The sequence below is a fragment of the Mustelus asterias genome, chromosome 1 (assembly GCF_964213995.1).
Source record: "Mustelus asterias chromosome 1, sMusAst1.hap1.1, whole genome shotgun sequence".
NCBI lineage: Eukaryota > Metazoa > Chordata > Chondrichthyes > Carcharhiniformes > Triakidae > Mustelus > Mustelus asterias.
Window position 1 is genome coordinate 71,323,845 of NC_135801.1, and position 21,810 is coordinate 71,345,654.

Consider the following 21,810-nt stretch of genomic DNA (forward strand, 5'->3'; position numbering starts at 1 on the left):
TAATTGAGGCCAAAACATTGAGATTTCAAGGAGGAATTAGATATCGTTCTTGTGGCTAAAGGCATGTTGGGGGGAAGGGGAAGGAGGATTAGGATATTGAATATGATCAGCAATGATCAAAATGAATGGCGGAGTGGGCTGAATAGCCTACTCTCTCTTCTAGGTTGCTGTTCCATTCTTCCAATTTCATGGTCTCTGTTATATCTGTCATGTCTTCCTTTTTTTTGTCAAGTGAGGACACCCTCTTTCCAATCCTTGTTGATAAGGCCCTTGATCTTTTCTGTTCCATTTCCTATTTCTGCTCTCATACCTACCTCTTTCCTCCCCGAAACCACAATTGGGTTCCCTCTGACCTCATATTTCACCCATCCAGCCTCCACATTCAATGGATTATCCTCTGCCATTTTGGCCTTGCTACCAAGCACATCTCAAGAGACAGTTTCTCCATGGCATCCTAGTGCACTTTTCAATCTCACACCTTCTCATGCAGGAGTTGTTACACCAGCCCTTTTACTTTCCCACTGTTCAAGGCCCCAAACGCTCCTCCCAGGCAAAACAAGTTACCTGTAGGTCTTTCAATTTAACATCAGTGTATTTGCTGCTCACAATACAGTCTCCTTTGCATTGGGAAATGTAGATCGAATAACCACTTAATTGGAGTCTCAGTTCAATCTGTAAGCATGACCTCAAAAACCACTGGTTGCTGCTCATTTAAATTATTTGCTCTGTTCCCACTCTGACTATGGTCTGCTGCCCTGTTCCAATGAAGCACAATCGTAGGTTAAGGAACAGCATCTTATGTTCAACAGTGCAGCATTCCCTCCATACTGCAACATAATTGCCATTATGTTCTTGCTCTGCAGTGAGACTATCATTAAAACAATTTTCTGTGCTCAATAAAATGTATTTTCATGGAATTCCTACAGTGCAGAAGGAGATCATTAAGCCCATTGAGCCTGCTAGATGGGCCTTTCTCCATAACCCCACATCTTTACCCTGTTAGAAAAAGTCCCAACCTGTAATGACAGACTTGAAACATTTTGATTCCCTGAGACAGAAACTCAAGTTCTAAGTTATCTCACATTTCTCATTCAAACATTCAGATTATTAAAAATTTAAAAATCCACATACCACAGAGAACAGCCAATCAGGAGAAATAATCACAAATTTATTTTCTTTTAATATATCAATCATTTACCATTATGGCAAGAACTCTGTACACTGTGTCCCATATGATAAACAGCAGCTTTGCAGAATGACAGAACTTAAGTATCATTTCAATTGTGGTGGAAAAACCAATCACCGCTCTTCAGAATTGGGTATGGAAGACAGACTTGGTCTTTAATACTACTTTAACACCATATGTGGTATTAAAATGTCAAGATTACACATATAGATTTCAATACACTTATGTTACTACAGCCAGTCACCAAAAAAGAAAATGAAGATATTTCTATTTTTCATAGATCTTATTGGCAGATTAATATGGCCCATAAATATACATGCTTATTAAAACACAATTTCTGAATCCATGTAATGGGTAGACTTTGCCATCTATTTAACAGTAACATCAGCTAACTGTATTATTTTTGGGTGACTAACAAACACACAATATAAATAAACAAATTCTGCCAGGAACTGACCACTGAAAGAGTCTGATGGTTGCCAACAATCACAGAAAACACTAATTGAGATTCCATGCACTATTCAGCACTGCAGTATAACCCTATAAGTATACAACAGCGAAGAAACAAGCATTTAAAATGGAGGAATTACGCCTCCCAAAAAAAAAAGACAGATCCGGTAACTTGGATCTTTTACAAGAACATCTCACAAATATACAGAAGCATAAGCAAAAATCATCCCGTTCACAAAGTATCAATAACCAATTTATCACGGATGACATCAAAAGCATCAATCCCCGTGTCCGTTGGAGAAAAATAAAAAGTTAAAAATGATTTGAGTTTGATCAGCTGCCTAGACAAGAAAGTTCTTATATAAATGATGCATGTACATCACAGAGATCCACTATGTTCGGTGTTTTAAGTTCCAAGGTCTTGTGTTTCTTTGTTAAATCTGATACTATGAGTGCCTACCAGCAAGCAGATTAACATAGTTCACAAAATTCTAAGCTCTATTCCCACCAAAGCAATAAGCAGTTGACTCAAATCACAATCTTCACATCACTATAATGAAAGCAAGCTTGATTTCCTGAAGTGTATTGCACCCAAACCGAATAAAGTATCAACTTAAAATCAATTCTAGCTGATGACAGATGAAATACAACAAATAAAAGACCAGTAGTAGCACTAGCACATCAAAAAATTTACTTTTTCTTTTTTAAAAAGATATTTTCTCAGTTTCAGCTGGGGAGAGGGGGGGAAGAAATTGAATGAAAAAGGCTGTTCAGCTACTGTAGTAGGTGTTTCTTTCCAGGCTGATACAGCCAGCCCTGACTGGATAATTCCAGCTTGTAAAACAAGTTTTGGAACTGCATGTAACAGTGCCCTGCCACCTTAAGGACATCCTCTTCTATATATATTACAAAAGTATTCCTATACTCAGAAAATGAAAACGGGCCCACTTACAATGTTTCCTTATACAGATCAAGGGGGGAGGGTTACAGTAGCTTCTAAAATATTTGAAATCCAGAAAAAATACAACTTTATTTAAATGTTTACAATTATAACAAGTTAAGAAACCTGGCATAAATGAAGGATTAAAAAGTACTGTCAACATTTTTCCTTCCTTTGGTTATGATCTCCTTGCAACATTTCTTCTCGAGGTGTAAACAAAAAAAATTTACGGATGGAATTAACAGTAAAGGACATGTCACAAGTGCACCGTCAGAGCTTCATGCATTCAGAAACATGCTTTAAAATAGACTGGAAGTGCGTAGAATGTGATTGTGATCTTCCAGTCCACAGAGTGCTGAAAATCCAGCAGTGGCACCAGTTCTTTTTAGCTAAAACGAAGAACAGAGATAAAATTCAAGTTCTCCTACTACAATACAGCCAAGAATTGAGCTAAACAAAATTAAACAAATCCTCTCATCCCAATTTAATCATGATCACAATCAGGGAACATACAGTTCAAGTGTTTTTTTCTAACGGTACATATAACAAATAAACAAATTAACTCCTTCTGTACCCTTGTGTTCCCTCACAGTGGATATTTTTAAACAGGCCATTAAGGTTTGGGTTAGGCAGGGCAGCTCTCTTCCCTATAAATGTTAGAATCAAGTAGTTTTCCCTTCATCCCTGATTGTTTAAAAACCAAGTATATATACTTGTCTTTTATCTTCTTTTGATGGAAAAGGTTTTTGGTCAGTTTATATAGATTTAAGTAAATCATTTTTAAAATGTCTTTCATGTTTTTGGGACACCCAAAAGTATTTCACAGACAATTATTTACTATGAAAGTGTAATCACTGGTGCAGTGTGGTAAAACAACTGCCAACATGTACACAGCAAGGTCTCACAGACAGCAATAAGACATATGACTGGTTATCAGTTACTAATGATGTCGGTTGAAGGATAACCATTTACCAAGACTCCAAAGGAGAACTACCCAGTTCTTCTTTAAATAATGCCGAAGGATGGCTTAGATCTGCCTCAAAGCAGAAAAGGAACTGATATAATGTCTCCTCCTGATGAATCACAAGACTGATAATGCAGTACTGCCTGAAGTGTCAGCATAAATTTAGGTCCTCAAGTTATATGAAATACAAACACTCCACTGAATGATACAAATGGCTGGAAAGGAATGTTAAGCCAATTAATGTGCATTCAATTAATGTGAAAAGACGCAGCACTGTTGTAAGAAAGCCGAAAATGGGAAAAGCTTAAACATTAATGTTGTCGCCTACTTCAAAGACTAATGGGCGAGAGCAGAGATCCTCTTTGGAAGATAAAACCAGACAGCATTCTGTGTGACTGTGGTGAACCATCGTTGGTTCACCACTGGGGTTGTTATTGTGTTACTGTTGGGCTAGGGTGTTGTTGTTATGGGGGTTGTACTATGTTGTTGGGTTAGGGTGTTTACCTGTCCTAAGTGTTATCGTGGCACACTCCAGTGGGGTCCCGCCTCCGGTGGCAGGGTATAAGACCCCCTGCTCCGGCAGGACCCCTTCAGTCTGAACGGGTGAATTTGTGTTAGTAGTTTCATTGTTAATGTATTAAAGCCTTCAGTTCTAAAGCCTTGTTTCCGGGTGCTCATTGAGGTGCATCAATTTACGCGTAGGTTAGCCATCCTCGGATACGTGGTGGAAAACGGGGTCATTGGCCCTGATCCAGACCGTATGCGCCCACTCACTGAACTTCCCTTGCCCGCTAGCACGAAAGCACTGAGGAGATGCCTCGGGTTCTTTTCGTATTATGCACAGTGGGTCCCCAACTACGCGGACAAAGCTCGTCCGCTCATTAAGTCCACGACCTTCCCACTTACGCCGGAGGCCCAATTGGCCTTCAAGGTTTTGAAAAGCGACATCTCGAAAGCCACGATGCACGCGGTGGATGAATCCATCCCTTTCCAGGTGGAGAGTGATGCATCGGACTTCGCCCTAGCCGCCACACTAAACCAGGCAGGCAGGCCCGTCGCGTTTTTTTCCCGCACCCTTCAAGGCCCAGAGATTCGGCACTCAGCGGTGGAAAAGGAGGCTCAGGCCATTGTGGAGGCAGTCAGACACTGGCGCCATTACCTGGCAGGTAAGCGGTTCACCCTGATCACGGATCAACGATCCGTGGCGTTTATGTTCAGTAACACGCAGAGGGGCAAGATCAAGAACGATAAGATCTTGCGGTGGAGAATTGAGCTCTCCACCTATAATTACGATATTATGTATCGTCCAGGGAAGCTCAATGAGCCCTCGGATGCCCTCTCGCGCGGAACATGCGCCATCATGCAGGAGGACCGCTTGAAGGCTCTCCACAATGATCTGTGTCATCCTGGAGTCACCAGACTCTACCACTTCATAAAAGCCCGCAACCTACCCTACTCGGTGGAGGAGGTCAGGTCAGTTACTAGAAGTTGTCGGATTTGCGCAGAATGCAAACCACACTTTTATCGACCAGACCGGGCACATTTGGTCAAGGCCACTCGCCCTTTTGAGAGGCTGAGTGTAGATTTTAAGGGCCCCCTTCCCTCAACGGATCGGAATGTCTATTTTCTTAACATAATAGACGAATTTTCCCGGTTTCCGTTTGTTTTCCCCTGTGCGGACACGTCGACTGCCACCGTCATCAAGGCATTCAGTGAGCTTTTTACCCTGTTCGGGTACCCCTGCTATATTCATAGCGACAGGGGCTCGTCGTTCATGAGCAACGACTTGAGGCAATTCCTGCTCTCATTCGGGATTGCCTCTAGTAGAACCACGAGCTACAACCCTAGGGGTAACGGACAGGTGGAAAGGGAGAATGCTACAGTCTGGAAGGCTGTCCTACTGGCACTGAAATCCAAGGGCCTTCCAGTCTCCCGGTGGCAGGAGGTCCTTCCAACTGCGCTCCATTCTATCCGCTCCCTCCTGTGTACGGCAACCAATGCTACTCCCCACGAGAGGATGTTCTCATTCCCTCGGAAGTCGTCCTCGGGGACCTCATTGCCAGCCTGGTTGACGTACCCAGGACCCGTCCTTCTGCGGCGCCATGTGAGGGCTCGCAAGTCCGACCCCTTGGTCGAACCGGTCCAACTCCTCCACGCCAACCCTCAGTATGCCTATGTGGCATATCCTGACGGGCGAGAGGACACTGTCTCCATTAGAGACCTGGCGCCCGCAGGGGACGTAGCAACTCCTGTCGCTCCTATTCCCCCAGTCACAGATCCACTACTCCTCATTACTTCCCCAGACGTGGCGCGGTCAGCACCGGGACCAGTGCATAACACTTTTACTCCCATGTACAGCTTGCCTGAGACTCGGAGATCGGCGCCACCATCATCACCACCACCACCACCACCAAACGTTCCAGGATCCCCTACACCATCGCCTCATCAGGGCCGGCCGGCCCGGGAGTCTTTGAGGGGACAGCCAGATGTTGCTTTGAGAGAGCCACCGCAAGCACCTGCTCCGGTTTCGCAACCGGTGTTGAGAAGATCGCAGCGTCGGTGTGGTCCTCCAGACCGTCTGGACTTGTGAATCCTGTTATTTTTTTTGTAATTGTCTGTTTTCATCCACCCCGCCACCTTTGGTTCCTAAAGGAGGGGTGAATGTGGTGAACCATCGTTGGTTCACCACTGGGGTTGTTATTGTGTTACTGTTGGGCTAGGGTGTTGTTGTTATGGGGGTTGTACTATGTTGTTGGGTTAGGGTGTTTACCTGTCCTAAGTGTTATCGTGGCACACTCCAGTGGGGTCCCGCCTCCGGTGGCAGGGTACAAGACCCCCTGCTCCGGCAGGACCCCTTCAGTCTGAACGGGTGAATTTGTGTTAGTAGTTTCATTGTTAATGTATTAAAGCCTTCAGTTCTAAAGCCTTGTTTCCGGGTGCTCATTGAGGTGCATCAGTGACTGTCACTGGAAATAAACCAAGCTGAGGACATGTGGAGGAACTACTGAGCTGTTTCAGTTGCAACATGGGTCAGCAACCTATCACAAATTATACTTACTTCCCTGCCTCCCACTCCCATGCATCTTTTTGCTCAGATATTACAGATTCTCAAACAAAAATAGTTACATTTTAAGTGAAGTCCTATGCAATGAGTCTTAAATAGAGTTTTACATTTTCAAATAAATGCTGTGCTTCAATTCGCTATAAATCTTCACTACGAAACAGAAGGCTTAACTTCATCAAATACTGAGTCATGTTACAAAAGGACACACAATGTAAGATTAACTCCCTAAAATGAAAATCTATTTTTTCTATACTCTCTGAAACTTTATTATGTATCATTTAACTTATGATTCATTTGTTATAAAGCTGCAATATGAATCTTATTTTATTAAAAAAGAAATGTATTTCTGTAAATCAAGAATTTCTCATTTTATTGTTCATTATTATTAATCATGCAATTTCTTTTTACTAATATAGAAATTCAGCTTACTTGACAGGTACAGATGGGGCTCCTGAGCGGTGGAAGTGAACGTTTTGCCACTTTCCATCACGGCGATGCCAGACTCTGGTTTCCTCGGTCTGCATAGTTTTTGGCATGCTACTGCCATCGATATATTGCGTGAGGCGGATGTATGCTATGCAGGCTGCATCATCACCAATCAGATGGACATGAGGGTTCAATATAATGGTGTGAATTGGCTTGTGGTTCTTGGACAAAGCTAGAAAAAGAGGCGCACATATATTTAAGAATGAATCCAGACCAAATCACCTTACAATACTAGAAATAATGTCCACATTACGTACCATTTTCAAAGTAAAATCTGTGAAAGTCCATTCCTTCAACCAAGTTACCCAGTGCTTCCGGTTCAAATGCAGTGAGTCCTGGGTCACAAATCTTCCTGCAAAATAAAAATCAAATCGGAATATTGTTCAAATTTAACATCACATTCACCTTTTGTACTATGTATTGGTTTTAATGATTTTTGTAACGGACACCCAAATCCCTTTGATCTTTCGCAACTCCTAGTTTCTCATCATTAAGAAAATATTCCATCATTGTCTTTCGAGTATTGGTTTGTGCCAATCGTGACATTGCTGGTAATGCCAAGGGATGCCAGTTCCCATATAGTGTAGTCACAAACGTCTACCAGTTCTTACATGTGCTCAGGTCTCAAAAAGTAGGCAGTCCTTGTGAAGTTTAAAAGTTGTATCAATAGAAATTAGGATACAATGGCATTATGAAGAAGTACGGTGTTTTTAAATTAGGTCCTTAGCAATATTACAAAATGTGGTGACCTGGAGGGGTTTGAAGGATCAAAGTAATTTTGTATTTACTTAGTAGATGTGTCCTACCAGAAAGTATTTTGGAAGAGAGTACAAGGGGTTTTGAAAGCGATTATTTAAAACAAACACCTGCTCTTGGAGCTATATTAAGCCTTAGTTGGCAAGCAAGTGGAGCATGCTACTTTGAGACAACAGAATTTTCCTCTATGAAAGGTGTCAAGATGTCCTGATCTAAATGACTTAGTGTTACACTAAACCTGGTTTCTATTAACTCAGTAAAGAAACTGAGAACTGAATATGACTCATGAAGATTTCTGCGACCCAACTCTTTCGCTATTTATCATTTAGCTGGGTCAGTGCAAACCATCCGCAGGGAAGAACATTGAGTGCAATAAAAAACAAGACAGGATATACTCCCATTTCACAATAGTAGCTACCATATTTTTGTTCCAGTCTCAAGGTTTGCAAGGAGCAGGTGAATGGGTGAGTGGGTGAATAAAGAGTTGATGAATGGAGAGTAGGCAAGTGGGTTATGTCGGAATGTAGTCGGGTGGTGTTGGTTGCTTAGAATGGTAGGTTGGGACAATTGTTGGCTCAGGGCAGTAGTTGTGTCAGGGGGTCTGGAGATACAGTTGGGTGGGGGGGGAGGGGGGGTGGGATGGCACAGTATGGTTAGGGACTGGTGCAGTTTGGTTGGGAGGGCATAGTCAGGGTGGGAGGAGTCATGTTGGGGGACACAGTAGGGTTGGGGGACGTGATGGAATTGAGGGGCTTAGTCACGTCAGGGGAGAGTGTAGTTGGGTCAGGAGGGGGAAGTTTGTTCAGAGGTCACGGGGGGGGGGGGGGTGGTCAGGAGAAGTCTGCTCAGGATTGCAGTGGGGTCAGGGGACGCACTTTATCTTTATGTAACCATACATCAAGGTAAAGTACCTTGCAAGTTTCCTTTCATAATTCTTTGTAGTGGATCTTTTAAGCTGCTTTGTGGCCCTTTGCTGTCTTTGTATCTTTCCCATTTAGCAGGATCTGTGCTTTTTTTTGCATTTTTGTAAGCCCTTTCTTTTAGTTTTATGCTGTCCTTTATCTCTTTAGTTGTACGGGGTTGTTTTTCTGCGAACTTATGCTTTTCCTTCTCGGCGGTATAAACTGGTGTATAAATTGTTTCTTTGAACATTGCAGAATCATACAGTGCAGAAAAAGCCCTTTGGCCCATCAAGTCTGCACCGACAGAAACCACCACTAAAGGTGCGCTAATCCCATTTTCCATCACTTGTCCCACATTCTTGAATTTTATGATAGTTCAAGTGCTCATCCAAATATTTTTTTTAAAGTTGTAAGTTTTCCGGCCTCCACTACCTTCCCAGGCAGTGCATTCCAGATTCTCACCACCCTGAGTGAATTTATTTCTCAAATGCTCTTTGAATTTCCTGCCCCTCACCCTAAAACTATGCCCCATCGTGATTGACCTCTCAACCGAGGGGAACAGCTGATTCCTAGTCACCCTATCCATACCCCTCATAATCTTATACATCTCAACCATAGAACATAGAACAGTACAGCACAGTACAGGCCCTTTGGCCCCGATGTTGTGCCGAACCTTTTCCGAAACCAAGATCAAGCGAACCCACTCCCTATCATTCTAGTGTGCTCCATGTGCCTATCCAATAACCGTTTGAAAGTTCCTAAAGTGTCCGACTCCACTATCACAGCAGGCAGTCCATTCCACACCCCAACCACTCTCTGAGTAAAGAACCTTACCTCGTACATCCCTCTTATATCTTCCACCACGAACCTTATAGTTATGCCCCCTAGTAACAGCTACATCCACCCGAGGAAATTGTCTCTGAACGTCCACTCTATCTATCCCCCTCATCATCTTATAAACCTCTATTAAGTCGCCTCTCAACCTCCTTCGCTCTAAAGAGAAAAGCCCTAGCTCCCTCAACCTTTGCTCATAAGACCTACCCTCCAAACCAGGCAGCATCCTGGTAAATCTCCTTTGCACTCTTTCCAGTGCTTCCACATCCTTCTTATAGTGAGGTGACCAGAATTGCACACAATATTCCAAATGTGGTCTCACCATGGTCCTGTCCAGTTACAGCATAACCCCACGGCTCTTAAACTCAATCCCCCTGTTAATAAACGCTAACACACGAAAGGCCTTCTTCACGGCTCTATCCACTTGAGTGGCAACCTTCAGAGATCTGTGGATATGAACCCCAAGATCTCTCTGTTCCTCCACATTTCTCAGAACCCAACCTTTGACCCTGTAATCCGCATTCAAATTTGTCCTACCAAAATAAATCACCTTGCACTTATCAGGGTTAAACTCCATCTGCCATTTTTCAGCCCAGCTCTGTATCCTATCAATGTTTCTTTGCAGCCTACAACAGCCCTCCACCTCATCCACTACTCCACCAATCTTGGTGTAATCTGCAAATTTACTGATCCACCCTTCAGCCCCCTCCTCCAAGTCATTTATAAAAATCACGAATAGCAGAGGACCCAGCACTGATCCTTGTGGTACACCGCTGGTAACTGGTCTCCAGTCTGAAAATTTTCCATCCACCACCACCCTTTGTCTTCTATGAGATAGCCAGTTACTTATCCAATCGGCCAAATTTCCCTCGATCCCACACCTCCTTACTTTCTTCATGAGCCAACCATGGGGGACCTTACCAAACACCTTATATCATGTTCACCCCTCAGTCTTCTCTGCTCTAAAGAAAACAATCCAAGCCTATCCAGTCTCTTTTTATAGCTCAAATGCTCCATCCCAGACAACACCCTGATGAACCGCCCCCTGCACCCCCTTTAATGCAATCACATTCCTCCTGTAGTGAGGTGACCAGAACTTCATACAGTACTTCAGCTATGGCCTAATCAACATTCTGTACAGCTCCAACATTACCTCCTTGCTCTTATACTCTATACCACAACTGATAAAGGCAAGTGTCCCATATGCCTTCTTAACTATCCTATTGACCTTAAGAACAGCTTCTTCCCTGCTGCCAAACTTTTGAATGGTCCTAAGCTGCTCTTTCTCTTCATCCTATCAGTAATTGCAACACCATATCTTTTCTTCTCCCATATGAACGGTATGTTTTGTCTGTAATAACGCGCAAGAAACAATACTTTTCACTGTATTCCAATACATGTGACAATAATAAATCAATCAATCACCTGCTGGGCTGCCTTGAGGGATCTGTGAATGATTACCCCAAGATCTATCTGTTCCTCTGAGCTTCCTAGTGTCCTGCCATTCATTGAATACTCTCTTGTCTTGTTTCTTCTTCCAAAGTGCATCACCTGGCACTTACCAGGGTAAAATACCATCTGCCAATGCTCTGCCCATCTGACCAAACCATCTACATCTTCCTGCAACCTTTGACGACCTTCTTCACTATTATTTGCTACCAATCTTGGTATCATCTGCAAACTTACTTATCACTCTCTCCAAATTCTCATCTATATAATTTATGTATATCACAAACAATAAGGGACCCAGCACTGAACCTTGTGGTAATCCTCTGGTCACTCAAACAAACAGCCTTCTCACCACCCTTTATGAAGCCAGTTTCAGATCCACCTCGCCAAGTTTCCCCGAATTTCACGTGCCTCTCAGTCTCCCATGTTGGACCTTGTCAAAGAATCATAGAATCCTACAGTGCAGAAAGAGGCCATTCGGCCCATCGAGTCTGCACCAACCACAATCCCACCCAGGCCCGATCCCCATATCTCTACATATTTTACCCACTAATCCCTCTAACCTATGCATCCCGGGACACTAAGGGGCAATTTAGAATGGCCAAACAACCTAGCCCGCACATCTTTGGACTGTGGGAGGAAACTGGAGCACCCAGAGGAAACCCACGCAGACACAGGGAGAATGTGCAAACTCCACACAGTGACCCGAGCCAGGATTTGAACCCAGGTCCCTGGAGCTGTGAAGCAGTAGTGCTAACCACTGTGCTACCGTGCCATCCTAAGGCTTTGCTTAAATCCACATCAACTGCTCTTTCCTCATCCACACACGAGCACTTTTTTGAAAGATTCTATCAAATCTGTTAGGCATGACCTTCCTCTGACAAATCTGTGCTGACTACCCCTAATCAACGCATGCCTTTCCAAGTGGAGATTAATTCTCTGCTTCAGAATTTTCACCAACAGTTTCCCTACCATTGACATGAGATTCACTGCTCTGTAATTCTCTGGAAATGGAACCACATTCGCCATCCTCCAGACCTCTGGCACATCCCCTGCTGCAGGAAAGGATGTCCCGAGGCATGGTACATTGGGGAGACTATGCAGACGCTACGACAACAGATGAATGAACACCGCTCGACAATCACCAGGCAAGAATGTTCTCTTCCTGTCGGGGAACACTTCAGCAGTCACGGGCATTCAGCCTCTGATCTTCGGGTAAGCATTTTCCAAGGCGGCCTTCAAGACACATGAAAACGCAGAATCGCTGAGCAGAGACTGATAGCCAAGTTCCGCACACATGAGGATGGCCTCAACTGGGATCTTGGGTTCACGTCACACTATCTGTAACCCCCACGACTTGCCTGGGCTTGCAAAATCTCACTAACTTTCCTGGCTGGAGACAATACACATCTCTTTAACCTGTGCTTTACCCTCTCTCCACTCACATTGTCTGTACCTTTAAGACTTGATTACCTGTAAAGACTCGCATTCCAACCATTATCTTGTAAATTGAGTTTGTGTCTATATATATGCCTTGATTGTAAACACAACTCCTCACTCACCTGAAGGAGGAGCGACATTCCGAAAGCTTGTGCTACCAAATAAATCTTTAACCTGGTGTTGTGAGACTTCTTACTGTACATCCCCCTTGGCCAGAGAGGAATTAAAAATTTGCATCAGAATCCCTGCAATTTCCTGTCTCCCATCTCCCACAGCAGTCCGGGATGCAATTCATCCAGGCCTGGGAATTTGTCCATTTTTAAGCCTGTCAAAAGCCTCCAATACCTCCTCACTTCCTACCTCAAAGTGCTCAAGGTCCTCAGTCCATTTTCCTGAATTCTGTATCTGTACCCTCCTCTGCCTGAGTGCAACCAAAAGAGAAAATGCTGGAAAATTTCAGCAGGTCTGGCAGCATCTTTGAGAGAAAAGAGCTGTTTCGAGTCCAGACGACCCTTTGTCAGCTCTTTTCTCTCCTTATAGATGCTGCCAGACGTGCTGAGATTTTCCAGCATTTTCTCTTTTGGTTTCAGATTCCAGCATCCGCAGTAATTTGCTTTTATCCCCGAGTGCAAACTGATGCGAAGTATTTATTTTACACCCTTCCAATGTCTTGCGGCTTCACACACACATTGCCCCTTTGGTCTCTAATGGTCCCTACCCTTTCCCTGGTTAACCTCTTCCCCTTAATGTATTTATAGAATATCTTAAGATCCCCCCTAATATTCTTTGCAAGTCCCTTTTCATGACCTCTTTCTTGCTCTTCTAAATGCTTTCTTAACTTGCTTCTTGCACTTCCTATACTCCTCAGCTGAATTGCTCCCTTTCGACTTGCTAAAAGCCTTTCTCTTCTTCCTTATCCAGTCCTGAATTGTCCTAGACATCCAGGGTTCCCTGAACTTATTGCTCTTACATTTCCCCATATAGGGAACATGTTGGATCTGTATTCTCCCCATTTCCTTTTTGAATGCCACCCCCAACCTCCTGCACACAGAATGTTGAGTTGCTAGGCCTACACTTCTCTGAATCATGTCTCTGTGATGGCAACATATCACACTTCCATGTGTCTATCCACACCCTTAACTCATCAGCCTTACCTATTACACTCTTAGCATTAAAGTAAAGACCATTCAGCCTAGCCTTATCCTCTTGACACTCAACATAGCTGAACTCACTCGGACTTGCTTCCTTTACCATAGCATGAAGTGTTTCTATTTTACTAATGCTTCGTGTCCCCTCCCCCGCCAGACTGGTTTAAACGCCTCCCAGCAACACTAGCAAACAAGGGTGCTGGCCCCACTGTGGTTCAGATGCAAACTATCCCTTTTGTACAAGTTCCACCTTCCCCAGGAAGGGTCCCAGCAATACAGGAATCAAAAACCTTGCCTCTTGCACCAACTCTTGAGCCAAGCATTCATCTGCTCTATTTTCCTATTTCTATACTTGCTAGCACATGGCACCGGGAGTAATCCGGAGATTACAACCACAGAGGTCCTGCTTTTTAATCTGCTGCCGAGTTCCCTGAATTCTTGATGCAAGACATCATTCTTTAGTTTATTTACATCATTGGTACCAACATGTACCACAACCTCTAACTCATCACCCTCCCCGTTCAAGATGTCTTGCAGCCGTTCAGGGACATCCCTGACCCTGGCACCAGGGAAGCAATACACCATCCTGGAGTCATGTCTTCGGCCACAGAAACACCTGTCTGTGCCCCTAATTAATGAAGCCCCAATAACTATTGCTCTTCCTTTTTTCTTTCTTCCTCCCCGGCTGTTCAGTCAAGCCACTTGTGGTGCCAGAAGCTTGGCTCTGACTGCACTCCTCTTAGGTACCAGTGACCTCATCAGCTTCCAAAATGGGATACTGAATGGATTCCTGCACCACCTGCCTGCTCTTCCTGGACTGCTTGGTGGTCACCCATTCCTTTTTTTCTTCTCGTCCCTTGAGCTGTGGTGTGACCATCTCTCCAAATGTGCTATCCACGTAACTCTCAGCCTCACGATGTGCCACAGTGTCTCCAGCCACTGCTCAAGCTCTGAAACCCAGAGTTCCAGTTTCTGCAGCTGGGGGGTACTTCCTGCACATGTGGTCCTCTAGCACACTGGTTCTGTCCAAGACTCCTCACATGTGACAAAGCGACACATTCCACTCAGCTATCCTCACCTGACATGTCTTAAATGTAAAATTCATGCCTTAGACTAAAACAAATCAAGATAGAGATAATAAATAATACTTTTCCAATAAATAATGTTTCTTTTAGCTTCCACTATTTAAACTATCAGTTTGTCACTAACCAATCAGCTTGGACTATTCACAAACTCAGCGTGCTGTCTAAACAGTGGCTGTCCCGATGAAGTGTGTCCCTCTCAGGTCTAGTGCTCTCCACTGCCTGAAGGTGAGTGAAGGCCTCAAACCCCGTGCTCTCTTCTATTGTTGTCCCGGTGAGTGTGTCCGTCAGGTCCGGTGCTTTCCGTGCTCGAAGATGCATCCTCCTCGGTTCGTCCGTTGTTTTATCCATTAGCAGATTTTTCCAGTTTACTGTGGACAGTCTGTGTCTCATCTCATTAAAGTTGGCCTTACCTAAATCTACAATTCTAGTAGCTGATTTGTGTTTTCATCTTTCAAATGCTAAGATTACTATTTGATAAATATTCACGCACAATTAGGTTACTAATTAAATCCAGCTCATTACTCATTACTAAATCAAGTATTGCTCGTCCCCTTGTTGCATCCAGGACATATTGTTGCAGGAAACTGTCCCAGACACACTCCAAAATTTAGCCAGCTTTCTGACAGGTGTTTGCTTGCCTGTCCCCATCTATGTTAAAGTTAAAATCCCTCATTAATATGAATCTGCCTTTGCTGCACATTTGCCTAATTTCTGCATTTATACAATCTAGCACTTCAGAGCAGCTACCAGGGAATATATACACAACATGTATGACAGTTTTAGATCCTTTACTGTTCCTCAGTTCGACCCATAAGGCCTCTACTGGATGCTTTCCCCTCATTATATCCTCCCTCACCATTGAAGTGATTTTATTTCTAATCAGTAAGGCTACTCCACCCCCTCACCATTTTCCCTATCCATCCTGTAAACCTTATAATCTGGTATACGGACTCAAAAGAGCAACTTCTTCCCTGCTGCCGTCAAGACTTTTGAATGGACCTATTATATATTAAGCTGATCATTCTCTTCACCCTTTTGCACCCTCTCTTTTCCTTCTTCCCCAAGAACTCTACGAATGGTATGTTTTGTCTGTGTAGCTCGCAAGAAACAACACTTTTCACTGTATGCCAATACGTGCAACAATAAATAAAATCAAATATTTACTTCCCAGCCTCCAATATCCTGAAGCCATGGCTCAGTAATGGCTACTATATCATTATCTGCTATTTAAATTTGTACCTGTAGCTCATTTAATTCATTCCTTACACTACATGCATTTATATATAGACTTCTATTTGGGCCATACATTCTAGCCTGTCCCTCTGCACTGATGCTTTATTTATCTGTTTATTATTTCTCTCTTCTGATTCAATAAATATACTCCTCTAATAGTTTTACCATTACTTGCCGCATCTGAAGTAGGATTCCTGACTGTTTTTCTTTATTCTCTCTCCTGTTACTTGTTTTTGAAACTGTATTGACTTCCCCCCACACCACCCCTCCCCCCTTTACTTCTTTAAAGTCCTTGTGACCACCTTATTTAGCCTTTCTGCAAGGATTTTGATCCCAAATTGGTTCAGGTGGAGCCTGTCCCAACAGTACAGTTCCTTCCTGTCACAATACTGTTGCCAATGCTCCATGAAATGGAATCCCTCTTTCCCACATTACCCCTTTAACCACGTGTTTACATTTCTGATTTTCTTATAGAAACCATAGAAAATTACAGCTCAGAAACAGGCCTTTTGGTCCTTCTTGTCTGTGCCGAACCATTTTTTGCCTAGTCCCACTGACCTGCACTTGGGCCATATCCCTCCACACCCCTCTCATCCATGAACCCGTCCAAGTTTTTCTTAAATGTTATCTCTAAGCCAATTGGCACGTGGCTCAGCTAATAATCCAGAGATTATAACCCTTGAGGTCCTGTTCTTTAATTTTGTTCCTGATTTCTGATATTCCCCAAACAGGACCTCTTGCCTATGTTGTTGGCCCATCATGGACCACAACAACTAGTTCCTCCCTCTCCAATATCCTTTGCAGCTGATTCGAGATGTCCCTCACCCTTGCACCAGGGAGACAACACACTGTTTACAAAGGATGCTATGTGTACTCCCGATTATAGAATTCCTTACTAATGCCACTTTATTTTTCGCTTCCCCCACTTGACTGGCGTCCTGTACATGTGCAGTGCTCAGTTTGCCTATCCTCACTAAAGTCTTTTTCCTTCTCCACACAGAGAGCAAGCCTCTCGTATCTACTGGGCAAGGACAAGAGCTGAGGCTCCTCCAATGCTAAATTCAGGATCCCTCTACCTGCCTTGCTCGTAGTCACACTATCCTGTCCCTGACCTGTGGCCAAATTTGAACTTCTTAGGTGTGACTGCCTAAAACACAGTAACTCTTCCCCTCCCTAATCTGCCGCAGTGCCCGAAGCTCAGATTTCAGTTCATCAACTCTGAGCTGAAGTTCCTCGAGTTGCAAACACTTTCTGCAGATGTAGTCACTGTGGCTCGCAATGGGAACCACCAGCTCTCACACACCATGGGTACAACACATTGCCATCACTGCCATCTCTCATTTAGTTCATTAGGCTTTTTTTTAACATTTAAAATATTATTCCCAGATGGTCCTTTTGTTATAATGCACTTTTCTAATGCTCCATTTATTGAGGGTGAGGGGCAGCAGGGTCAAGGGTCGCAGTCAGGTAGAGGAGTCACGGTCGGGTCGGGGGGTCCGCGGGCAGGTCGATGGAGGGGGGGGGCGGGGGCAGGTTGGTGGGTGGGTGGGGGGAGGGTCCGCGGTCAGGGGGGGTCCGCGGGCAGATTGGTCAGGGGGAGTCTGCGGGCAGGTCGGTCGGAGGGGGGTCCGCGGGCAGGTCAGTGGGGGGAGGGATCCGTGGGCAGGTCAGTGGGGGGAGGGATCCGTGGGCAGGTCGGTGGGGGTCGCTGTCCGATCGTGAGGGTTGCGTAGTTGAATGGGTGCATGGGGGATTGTCAGATTGGATAGGGATATGTTGTCTGGTTAGATTTGGTACTCAGTTCAAATATGGTAACTAATTATTGAGTTAAACTTGATATTAACCAGCATTACATTGCCAGGCTAACAATGCATGCAAGTCCAGACATATGACACCCAAGTCTCTGATATTGAACTCAGTGTGAAATTCGTCAGTGAAGGTTCCCGGGCTATGGAAATCAACCCATCGGAAGGTTAAACTTGCCTGACAATTTCAGTGCATGTGTGCATGACAGGACTCATGCAGGATCCTGATGCACATCTCCCAATTTACATCCAATCTCAGTCTATCTGGATACGGGAAGATTTGGGCCTTGTGTACACACACGCACATGAATGGTTACGATACTGTACATAATTAGAATAATAGCTCAGTAAACATTTAACTGGCAGAAATGTACTCTTGTTTGAAAGTTTCTGAATTCTCCCCATTCTAAAAAATACCGTTCTATTGAAAAATATTTCATCTGAATGTGTCAATACTGTGAATCTACTAGTGATATCTTTTCCTTTTTTTGACTTTAGAATTAATTCTGTTCAACTTTGTTTCTGAATCCAGACTGTAATCTGCATGTGATTTGAATCTGAATGTAATTTGGTGTTCCAGTGTCAGAATATAAGAAAGACTACCTGGAATAGGCCATTTGACCCCTCAAGCCTGTGTCACCATTGAATAAGATGAAGGATGATCTGATTACGGTTTTAACTCCATTTTCCCACTTCTCTTCCTTGCCTTTTACTCCCATGTGGATCGGAGGTAATCTTATTGAAACATGAGATTTTGAGGGGCTTGATGAAATCCTAGTTTCAAACTAAGGGGTCTTCTGGAAGAACACGAACTGTCAAGCCCGACCAGTCCATGGCCAACCCCCAAGGCATGCCATCATTGCCCGCAGGCTCGCAAGCTTAGGCATGGATAGGCAAACGCACGGATTATTTCAGGCCGCCGGCGTGCGTCGCCTTGCGTTTGAATGTTTCTGGGCACACACTTTAAGGCCTCACAGAAAATAGTGCAACCCAAGGGAACATGGCACTTTTCCGTGTAAAAGTGCCGGCACTCCTTCCCACCAAGTGCCTTCTTTAAAAACACAGACTTTGTTCTTTGCATGTTAGGAAAAAGCCGAAGCAAAGTGCCGTCAATTCCGTTGTCTGTTCTAGAAGACCCCTTAGTTTGAAACTAGGAATTCATCAAGCCCCTCAAAATCTCATGTTTCAATAAGATTACCTCTCCTTTTTCTAAATTCCAATCAATATAAGTTCAAGTACTCAACCCTTACTGAGAAACCAATCTGGCAAAATCCTCTGAACTGCCTCCATTGCGAATATGTCCTTCCTAAAGTAAGGAGACCAAAGTATTCTAGGTGCATTCTCACCAATGCCCTGTACAATTGTATCACTTTAATACTCTATTCCCCTTGCAGTAAAGTCTAACATTCCATTTACTTTCCTAATTACTTGCTGTACCTTCATGCTAACGAGTTTGTGTGCCCCTTCTCACAGGATGCAGATTTGCACTATGATCGATATGTAAGGGATGTCAAGAACAATTAAGGACTGGTCATCGATAGCTATTATCAGGCATCCCCTGGAGTGCACTTGATGGAAGTAAATTATTAGGTTATTAATTTGACTGGGCAAAACGTGCAACAAAGGAGATGTAAGATGAAGCAATGAAAGTTTTTTTTAAAATCAGACAGGATATACGAGGTGCATTAACAAAATTAGGTTCTCTCATCACGAGCAAGAAATTCCCAGGCCAGCCACTCAAGGGGGTCAGAAAGATAATAGGAAAGCGGGCAGGGAGACAGTTAAAACAAGGCCAGTCACAGAACATCTCTGAACCCACTGCCTTCCTGCTATGTTCCTATTTTTACTTTCTCTTTTCAGCAGACAAATGGTACATCCACAGTGAGGAAGCAAGCTCCTTTTTTAAACTAGACAGATCAGAACCTGATGATGTCAAATCATACTGCAATTTTAGTTGGATCTGAACAAGGGAACAGTGTTGGCTTTCTGGTAAGGCCTAGTTGTGTCAGGAACCAGATCGTGGGCCAGAGGAGTATCATCAAAAGTAAATTTGAAAAACATTACTGAAGTTTCTTTCTGGACCAAGCCTCAGGCCTCCTCTGCCCCAGGAGGAAAAGCACACCATCCCCTCCCCTGCTAGCCAGCGCATGGTGAGTTCTGCACCTACTCACCAAACCCAAGTGCACAATCACCACCGGAATTCTTGCAGCACTCAACTGACTGCCAGGGACTGTTCCCATGGGTCACCAGCTGTGAGCGTCTGCCATCAAATATCCACTCACTGACCAGAACACTCGGAAAATGTATTCAAGTAAGCCCTTTCTCCAAACCCTGCACCCTCTAGAATCACCATCTGCTTCAGGAATTGCAATGCTTCTTTCCCAATCCCACCTTAAAATTGCAGCCATACAGAGTTACAAGGAAGACCAACTTTGAGCATGATGACCAATAATATCCAAAGCACTTGGCGACATGTAAACATTCTGCTATGAAAAATGTTTGCCGCACTAAGAATTCCTGGCAAGTTCAATCAGAACTAAATTACTTTGTAATTTCTGGATCAAACTGAACATAAGGGATAATGTTTTGAACATGCGATTGAAGAAATGTACAGACAAAAATGCAAAGCCTGGCAATCAAATTATCATGATACTCACTCTGGTGGGTGAGAACTTCTGCTCGAAATGTTAACTCAAAAAATCACATTGAGTAACATGGATTATCAATGCTTTGGCAACATTCAGACCATACTACATTATATAACCAGCTCCAAATTGAATAAATTGACTTAGTATGGACGAAGGAAACAAATGAATACTTACGTGTATGCTTCAAAATCTCCATTGTTAATGGCTTCAATCAGTTGCTCTGTAACTTTAATAATTTCTTGTTTGCGTGCTAAGAATAAACAGGGCAAATGTTATTTTAAAAAGTAAAGATTTCCAGAAAAGCACAAAACTCTTCCCAGCAACGTCGTCAAATCACAAAGCAGATGTTTCCTCTGCCCTCCCTGTCCCGGTCTCTTCTTTTCAATACTCTTATTGCTCTGGTAGTTTCTCCCTGAATTGGTGATAAACATTAATTTTTTGATTTTAGAAGCCAGGAATTTAATAAATGACAGTCCAGGAAGAAATGGTGTATGCTTTTATAACTTTCAACATTCTTTTGTAACAGGGGCACTTCATGCAAATGTATTTGGAGAAGGAACTGAACCAGAAATGCTATGTCTTATCTCGGTCATGATGTTTGCACAATGCTACAAAACTATTATATGTGTTTAGAAACAATGATATAAGCTCAAAAAACACTTTTCGAATGCTTGAGTATCCCTTTAAAGGTGCATTGTCAAAATATACTGAAAAAAATTAATAAAACGTGCAATATATCAATATATTGGAGCCTTAAATTTATATTGCAGTTCCTGAGTATTACTGCCAGCCATCTTAATTTGTAACATCCAATCGGTCTTGATGGATAATTTCCTACCTGTTTTCGTGCTCATCACTTCCTCAATAATTCTCAGTAACGCAACAGAATCCAGTCAAGTGGATTCAGAAAGAAAGGTGCTTAATACACACTGACAACAATCTCAAAGACCAGTAATGCACAACATCTCTTTTTCAAACTACATTAGGAACAGGATTGCTGTAGAAGTAAATAGTCACATCTAGCTGCTCAGGAACAGAAAGCTTCCTCAAACTCCTGCCAGTATTTGTGCTCATGTCCAGGTCTAGGAATGGTTCTTAGCAACCTGTCACTGTGCTGGTTGCTGATAAAAAGTCATATGATAACTTACTGCACTCAGCACACCTGTTCAATGCAAAGTACTGTAATTTGTTAGTGAAATGTCCTGTAATTATGGCCAAGGTAGATGGAAATCTATATTTTACATTCATGTGGCAGTTGTTGCAACAGGTTTGATATCAATGGGTATCCAACTACCTGATGACAAGGACAACTAAAGTTAGAATTCAAATGTTCTGATAAGGCACTTACTGATTTGCTTACGGAGGAAATAATGTGCCCAATGAGGGGTTCTCAGAGGGTTCAAACCTCTTTAAATTACTC

General features: G+C 43.4%; 1 protein-coding gene across 14 annotated transcripts in view; it reads right to left on the reverse strand.

Annotated features, from left to right (window-relative positions):
* Positions 1 to 1,147: 1,147 nt before the first annotated feature.
* Positions 1,148 to 21,810, reverse strand: part of LOC144494088 (calcium/calmodulin-dependent protein kinase type II delta chain) — a 344,749-nt gene continuing 324,086 nt past the window's right edge. For 13 of the 14 annotated variants that reach the window (XM_078213682.1, XM_078213767.1, XM_078213738.1 and 10 more), the window contains 4 exons: positions 20,565 to 20,640; positions 7,348 to 7,442; positions 7,034 to 7,262; positions 1,148 to 2,965 (listed from right to left, as the gene is read on the reverse strand). In XM_078213682.1, the coding sequence (XP_078069808.1) occupies positions 2,962 to 2,965; positions 7,034 to 7,262; positions 7,348 to 7,442; positions 20,565 to 20,640 (404 nt within the window). In that variant the 3' untranslated portion in view covers positions 1,148 to 2,961. Of the gene's footprint in view, positions 2,966 to 7,029; positions 7,263 to 7,347; positions 7,443 to 20,564; positions 20,641 to 21,810 lie in introns of those variants that run through there. The other variant, XM_078213699.1, reaches the window with a different exon arrangement.